An 8114-nucleotide genomic window follows, 5' to 3' on the forward strand; every position below is an offset into this window, starting at 1 on the left:
ACATGAGATTCAAGAAAATCCAAACTCACAGGCGTGCGACATTATAGTGTAGAAAATAGGTTTCACTATAGCATACAATAGCATCAACCATAGTATGTAAAACATGATGTGACTAACTGAATATAATAATAAAATAAAAATGGGTTTAAATCAGACTGTACATGATAGATTTAAACAATAGATGATATAAAATAGGTTTATACCAATTTGTAAAACAAAACAGGTTTGGTTTCACCCAACTTGGGGGTTTCTCATCAACCGAGAGTTTTCAATGCCAGCGACTTCAGTCACACATGCGCAGTACGACATAGCACTTTACTTCCTGACGTCTCTGAGTGGGACTTCGGGTCGACAGTACCACTGTGTTGATGATTTCTCCCGTGTAGGGATCAAAAAAAGACCCCTCTCCTGCCACACACCACGGACTATGTTCTCCTGCTAACCCGGGCCTTCCGTTGTGGAAGACCCTATGTCGCTGTCGCTCCGCGGTGCCTTCTGAATCGCTGACGGCCCGACGACCACCGTGGCCCGGCGTGTAGCCGTCATGTTCCCCGTCCGGATCAGCCTCTTTCTCCTCCCGCTGCTGCTGCTCCTGTTGTCCGCGGCCAACGTGCACTCTTCCCAGGGCGACAAGGAGCCGGTGTACCGGGACTGTGTCAAGCAATGCGTCCGTACCAACTGCACCGGAGCTCGGCTGCGGGGCTTCGAGTCAAGGCAGCCGCCGTACATGGCGCTGACAGGTGGGCACCTGGGCTGTTGCTAGGAACATGTGGGGATAGTTTAACTGTGGTGGAGTCACTATGTGTGTATCTGATTGTCCCACTGTATCTCCTTGCCAAGCTCATGTTTACATAGATTAGTTTAATACAATAGAAAGCTGATATAGTTGTGTTTTTTGGAGGTTTGATTGAGGTTTTTTTTTTATGTGAAACGTGTACTGGCCTACTTTTTATCTATATTAGTAGCCTGTTAGTCCGGCTGACCGGACCGGCAGGGGTTGGAAAGATCCTTTTTGTTGTTTGTTGCGGTCTCATTGTTACTCAATTGTTGTCTCATCCAGTTTCATTCAGTTTCACTAACAGAGAGCTAGTATAGAGGTTTAAAGAGGAAGGGAGAGGTTGAAATTCATATATTCTGTAATAATAGTTTTATTGAAAACATGTACTAGAAATCTATTGGATTAACCTGCTGACAATTGTTTATTTAAATGTTTTTTCCAAAAATGTTTTTGAATAAACGAGAGAGATAGAGAACAATGGCAGGTGAATACCAAGAGTATGATTTGAACTGTCTTTCTCTGTGTCAGGATGGAGGTGTGGTGATGACTGTCGGTACCAGTGCATGTGGACGACCGTGGGTCTGTACCAGGCCGAGGGGTACCGGATCCCCCAGTTCCACGGAAAGGTGAATCACACACGCACACACACACACACTCAAGTGTTAAACCTGTAACGCTATTGTATTGTAGTAGTAGCAGTAGGAGTGTGTTTCGGAGTTAGTATTGAAGCAGTAGTATTTAGTAGTGCACTGTAACACTAGTGGTACTGTAGTATTTCCGAGCGTGCCCTACACTAGTAGTTCTAGTAGTGTGTGAGTATCTAGTGTGTCCCTTGTCTTCCAGTGGCCCTTTGCCCGCTTCCTGTGTTTCGAGGAGCCCGTCTCTGCACTAGCGTCTCTGCTGAACGGCGTGGCCTGTCTCCTTATGATGCTACGCTACCGCGGCACTGTGCCTCGCCAGAGCCCCATGTACCCCACCATCACAGCCTTCTCTCTGGTCCGACCCCCGGTGTCTGTCTGACCGTCTCTGTCTAAATGGGAGAATGTCGAATGTCTGTCAGATCATCAGTCTGTTCTTATTGTGTGTGTGTGTGTGTGTGTGTGTGTGTGTGTGTGTGTGTGTGTGTGTGTGTGTGTGTGTGTGATAAATACATAACATATAGTTAGAAAATAAATAGAGATATGAGATTTCTGTAAAACACCAACTCAACATGAAATGCAAGAGTATATCATCATTTCCATCTAAATATTCTCTCCAACTGAATGTCCGTGTTGGCAGCTAGCTTTCTGGCTAGCCTTTGATGATGGTCCTCTGGTAACGGTCGTCGTGACAACTGATCTTCCTCTTGTATCCGTCATTGTGATGGCCGATGTCTTCTGTCCCTCTGCAGGTGTCTCTGAACGCCTGGTTTTGGTCGACTGTCTTCCACACCAGAGACACCTACCTCACTGAGGTAATGCTACCCCACCCTACACATCTCCTCCTCCTCGCCCTGTAGTCCACCTTCTGATCTTCCACTCTCCTGCCACTCCTCCCGAACCAGCCTCACCTCCTCCACCCTCACCTCCTCCACCCTCCCTCCCTACCTTCACCCTCACCTCCTCCACCCTCACCTCCTCCACCCTCCCTCCCTACCTTCACCCTCACCTCCTCCACCCTCCCTCCCTACCTTCACCCTCACCTCCTCCACCCTCCCTCCCTCCCTCCCTCCCTTCACCCTCCCTCCCTAACTCCACCCTCCCTCCCTCCCCTCCCCCCTCACCTCCTCCACCCTCCCTCCCTACCTTCCCACTCACCTCCTCCACCCTCCCTCCCTACCTTCACCCTCACCTCCTCCACCCTCCCTACTTTCACCCTCACCTCCTCCACCCTCCCTCCCCACCTTCACCCTCCCTCCCTACCTTCACCCTCACCTCCTCCACCCTCCCTCCCTACCTTCCCACTCACCTCCTCCACCCTCCCTCCCTCCCTACCTTCACCCTCACCTCCTCCCCCCTCCCTCCCTACCTTCACCCTCCCTCCCTACCTTCCCCCTCACCTCCTCCACCCTCCCTACCTTCCCCCTCACCTCCTCCACCCTCCCTCTCCTCCACCCTCTCCTCATCTCCACCTTTTTCTCCTTCTCCAATCGGGCATCCATTGACGGCCTCAGGTTTCCATTTGCTAATGGTACTAACTAATTGAATGTTAAGTTATTAACGTCAAATCCTCCAATTATTTGATAAGTAATCCTTCATGCTCCACCTCTTACTCTACTAATCTGTTATCTCCCCTCTTTCAGAAAATGGATTATTTCTGTGCATCTGCCGTCATTCTGTACTCCATATACCTGTGCTGCGTCAGGTGAGGTATTCTCTAGTCTACCTGTGTCAGGATAGCTGGTCATTCTAGGTGGAAGTTTGACAGATCAAGATGTCTTTGAGCAAGGCACCTTAACAGTGACTGATATGCTGGTGCTTTGCAGCATCCCCCAAATGCCCCCTTTTTTGCTCTCCATGAGTGTTTGTGCACAATTTATTAGCTAGTTATGCTGAGCTAGTGTTGGGGAATTTAGTTTTGGACAGTCACCTTCATGAATATGTGATAATTCTCTAGCTAATGTTGGATAACCAATGCTGATTCAGTTTTTTGTTTAATAATGTGAAAAAAAGTGTTAGCTCTTTGAGGGTGTTTGCTTGGCTGATTTGCGAGCTTTGCTGGCTAATGTTATTCCGCTGTGTGTCTGGTAGCTCCCTTCACGGCGAGTAGTACTATCTTATGAATGTGAGCCACCTGCATGTCATTCAGGTCTCTGGTATTTATTTGTGGCTAGTTGTACTGGCTAATTTTGGCTAACTGTGTGCTCTTATGGACTGTAGTAGCTCTTTTTGGCTATTCGTACCAGCTAATGTGAAGTAACTTGTGTGATGTTCAGGACTCTGGGTTTGAAGCGTCCGGTCGTCTCCAGCCTGGTGGGCGCGCTGCTCATTCTCGTCTTCACCGCCCACGTCTCCTACCTGACCTTCGTCAGCTTCGACTACGGATACAACATGGCCGCCAACGCAACCATCGGTACGTCATGACATCATGGCTCATGACTTCAGATTGCATTGCAGGGTTCTTGAGTGGGTCCGTGGTTGGCCCATCTCAAAGATCTCCATGTAATTAACTTATGTTAAGTCACTATCTATCGCCAAAGGAGGTAACCCAAATGGTCACTGAGACAGATGAAAGTCCTTGTTTTTGCAGTATTTTGAATGTTACAAACTGGGTTTTGGTGGCGACACTGTCTTTGTCTATGGGAGAAATTGAAGATACCCACTTTAAAGGCTTAGGGTCATGACTAGTGTTGGTGTCAGGAATAGTGTTAGGACTAGGGTTAGGTGTATTATACTGTGTATTATATTGAATATCCCTCTCTAGGCATGGTGAACCGGCTGTGGTTAGGACTACGGTTAAGGTCACTGCATTGGTTTTTGTGTGTAATGTAATGACTATAACTCCATGTTCTAGGCATAGTGAACCTGCTGTGGTGGCTGTGCTGGTGCTGGCAGAACCGGCGGACCCTACCCTACTGGTGGAAGTGTGGAGTGGTGGTCCTGTTGCTCCATGGCCTGGCACTCCTGGAGCTGTTGGACTTCCCCCCGCTGCTCTGGGCTCTGGATGCTCACGCCGTCTGGCACCTCAGCACCGTGCCCGTGCACTTCCTGTTCTACAGGTACTTGTTCCGGATATATTGGCCCCACTTCCTGTTCTAGGAGCAGTGTTTGTAATAACGCCGTTTAAAAGAACGGCGTTAGGTAACGCAGTTATTTTTTCAGTGACTGGGTAATCTAACTAATTACTGTTTCCGTCGTTACAACGCCGTTACCGTTACTGTAGTTAAATGCGGTGCGATACTATGAATTGATTGAATAAACTGCGTAATCCGAACGCACCCCTGGCTCCAAACACAAAATGCTAGTGAGGAGGCAGGGTGGGTTAACAACGAGATAAGCGATTATGATTGGCTAAGGCAGAGTCATGTTTCATGTTAGCCAATTGGAGCCAGTGTTTTTACACACAAGCCAGGTCACGCGCACCGCACACACGCACACGCACACACCAAACAGATTCGATGAAGCAGCAGAAATGGTGAGTCCGGAGCAATCCGATGAAAAGTTGGCATTTTCTGTATTATTCGGCAGATGTTCCACAGCCTTTGCAACCAAGCAAATTAAAATTCAGTTGGAAGTATATCAGGGCCTTGAATGGGCAGTTCAACCATTTAACACATTAAGGCCAAGTGAAAACTGCTCAGAAAAATCCAAATTCTTTGACATACAGCAACATTCTTCTTTTACAGTAACGCAAATAGTTACTTTCCCTGGTAACTTGTTACTTTTCTTATAGAGTAATTCAGTTACTAACACAGTTACTTTTTGGAACAAGTAGTGAGTAACTATAACTAATTACTTTTTTTAAGTAATGTCCCAACACTGTCTAGGAGTACCATTTCCTGTTGAGTCGGACAAGGTTAAGGTTAATTGTTATATTTGAGATGGTTAAGTGCGTGTATTATGTAAGAGATAGGTAAGTTGAGGTATTAGGTTAGACAGGGATATATTAAGGTATTTGGTTAGAGATTGTTAAGCGTGTGTATTAGGTTAGAGATTAGTTCTGAGTTAAAAAAAAAAAGAGGTGTGTGTGTGTGTGTGTGTCAATGTTATATACCTGGTTGCCTTGGTAACACCAGACAAGTTTGTTATTAGAAGTCTCTTTCCTGCTCAACAGTTTCCTGATAGACGACAGCCTGCACCTCCTCAACACAGAGAAGATCGGAGTCAAGCTGGAGTAGGAGGGGCCTCTCACCTCTTGACCATGCCCTCTCCCCTCAACCCCTCCAATCAGGGCATCCGGACGCCAGAACCAGGAAGGAGTGCCTCTCCATGACAACCCCGATCCCTCCCCCCTTGAGGAAGGCTCTGTTTACACTTTTCTTGTGTGTGTGTGTGTGTGTGTGTTTTTAATTTTTCTATATATTCAGTTTGGTTTTGGAGGCCTTGAATCTGAACTGAAGGGGAAGCTATCAACCGGCTGTCTCAGATCCCTCGTAAATTGACAAAAGAGACGTTAAGCTCACATATCACATTTCAGCCTCACCTGCCACCTTATAAAGCTTTAAAATAGACTCCCACTGTTAGCTCCTTGTTCAACATAATCACAGGCCATGGCTTTATCTTCCAACCTTAGCACTGTTGCAAGCGCAATTGCTAGCGTTATCTGGCCAGCAGTTCAGTTAGGTTGAGGACAGGGCGGCCAAAGACTAAGGAGGGATATAGGGGAGTGGGTGAGAGCGGGGAGGAGGAGGAGAAGGAGGAGGGCTGGTTGGAGAAAGTTGGAGGCTTTTCTTACACCTTATTATCCCAATATTTTCATATCACAATTTATTTTGATATGTTTTGCCTTCATTTAGTTCTGGTGCTTTTTTTTCTGCTTTGAACATGAATCTTTATGCCTTTTTTTTATCATACACGTTTATCATTTATGTTGATTCAGTTCTGATGTTCTTTTGAATTCACCTGGGCTGCCTTCAGTGAAAGAAGAAAAAGGGATGTAGCTTAGCCTGGCGTGGGTTGATTGGCTGAACCGTGATTGTCCCGCCCACCCCACAGGAAGTGTATGGATGTACTTCCTGTTGTCTAGTTAGCTGTAATCAGGAGTCATATATGACCACAGCCCTGAAGATGGCTCACCTTGTCGTGTGTGTGTGTGTGTGCGTGTGTGTGTGTGTGTGTGTGTTGTGCGCTCTTCAGTCTAAACCGCTACATCTGTGTTGTTCATTATATCATGCACTTTACACACACCTGTACCAGTACGCAACCATACCAGTGCGCACCAGGTGTGCCAGAGTAGAACGCATGTTTGTGCTGCCCGTGCCTTTCCTTTTTGAAAGAAGTCGTTTTTGTGTGTGTGTGACAGAGAGAGATTTATTGGCTGAGATCATTTTCGCCTAGCTGAGAGTTGAAAGGGGAGGGAAGGCAGTATTTACGGAAGTGTTGAGGGGGTTCTCATGGTGACAGACGACCATAGCATCAGATGGTATTCACTATGTCCTGTGATGGTTTGCTGATCAGGTAACAGTCCTGACATTGACCTCCAAGACTGTTGGAGGAAGATACTGGTGGTGGTGGTGATGATGACGATGATGATTATGGAAGGAATGAAGGATGGAGTGAACATATGGCCAACGACTCCTGTAACTCTATCATAAACATAACCACCTTCTGAGGTGTGATGAAGACCTCACTTCCTTTCTCCTTTTTCTACATCGCTATGTTGTCACTGCCTGCGGCCCCCACCTCCTCACTCTTCCCTCCCTCCTCCTTCCCCTCGCACATGAAAACTTTGAAAAAAATGTTTGAAGAAATGGGACAAATAAAGGGTTCTTGTTTACCAAATTGTCTGTCACTGCGTTTATTTATTTATTCATCAAACCCTGTTGTATTATTTATTGTGATAGTCACTGCAATATGGATGGATACACTACCACAACTATAGAGATGGTTAAATCAGTGTATCTCTATTATAGAGATGGTTAAATCAGTATCAATATTATAGATGGTTAAATCAGTGTATCACTATTATAGAGGTTACACAATCACTGCAATAGACGATTAAAGACACAGTGTCATGAAAGATTCTGGATTTGTAACCCAATGTCCGCCGTCTTGCTGTAGTTATCATTCAGCAAGTTTCCTGAACAATTTACCAGTCCCAAATGACTCACTGTCGTTTTGGATTAAAGCGTCTGCTAAATGAATAAATAGTAAGAAGTAAAAATGCTCTTTAATTGTCTCTGCTTCCTTCTAGCGGACTGTTCGTGTACCTGCAGGCCATATTTTCTGGTAAATCTGGTTGTTTTGACCCGGGGTTGTGCTGTTAGTTATGGAATTGATGTGAAAATGTCAACTATCAACTGTCAACTATCATTCATTTTACAGGAAACACTACGAACATTATCTATGTGTTGTAATGATGCATTTTATGGGTCCTGCTGAGGCTGTGCGTGTGTGTGTGTATGAGTGTGTGTGTGTGTGTGTGTGTGTGTGTCTGTGTCTGTGTCTGTGTGCATGTGTACGTGTACGTGTATGTGTGTTGTTCTCTAGTAGCCGGGCAGCAGCGTGGACTCTGACCCGGCTGCAGTGGGTGGGGAGCGGGAGAGAGAGCATGAATAGAGCTTATTATTCCTTTTCTGACGACATGAGAACCAGGCTGGCCCGCTGTAACGCCAACCGTCCTGACAATGGAGCCAGTTCAGTCTGCAAGCATTCAGAGCCCCCCAGAAATACTACATATGCCACTACAAGACTATAAC

General features: G+C 46.3%; 1 protein-coding gene across 2 annotated transcripts; it reads left to right on the forward strand.

The window, feature by feature from the left end:
- The first annotated feature begins 320 nt into the window (after positions 1 to 320).
- Positions 321 to 7189, forward strand: pgap3 (post-GPI attachment to proteins phospholipase 3). 2 transcript variants are annotated; one of them, XM_079756640.1, is made up of 8 exons: positions 321 to 740; positions 1307 to 1404; positions 1622 to 1774; positions 2169 to 2231; positions 3060 to 3121; positions 3693 to 3829; positions 4271 to 4475; positions 5531 to 7189. In XM_079756640.1, exons 1-8 carry the CDS (start codon positions 545 to 547, stop codon positions 5592 to 5594), a joined length of 978 nt encoding a protein of 325 aa, XP_079612766.1. In that variant the 5' UTR covers positions 321 to 544; the 3' UTR covers positions 5595 to 7189. The 2 variants fall into 2 exon arrangements, with proteins under 2 accessions (XP_079612766.1, XP_079612767.1); XM_079756641.1 differs by lacking the exon at positions 1622 to 1774.
- Positions 7190 to 8114: the final 925 nt, after the last annotated feature.

Source organism: Pollachius pollachius (genome assembly GCF_949987615.1).
Source record: "Pollachius pollachius genome assembly, chromosome: 19".
Classification (NCBI taxonomy): domain Eukaryota; kingdom Metazoa; phylum Chordata; class Actinopteri; order Gadiformes; family Gadidae; genus Pollachius; species Pollachius pollachius.

Bases quoted from the DNA above. Each gene is read 5' to 3' on its own strand.
- pgap3 (XM_079756640.1), top strand. From the start codon at position 545: ATGTTCCCCGTCCGGATCAGCCTCTTTCTCCTCCCGCTGCTGCTGCTC. The intron at 1,775-2,168 runs GTCCGACCCCCG...GTCCCTCTGCAG, and splicing joins CCATCACAGCCTTCTCTCTG to GTGTCTCTGAACGCCTGGTT. The intron at 4,476-5,530 runs GTACTTGTTCCG...CCTGCTCAACAG, and splicing joins GTGCACTTCCTGTTCTACAG to TTTCCTGATAGACGACAGCC.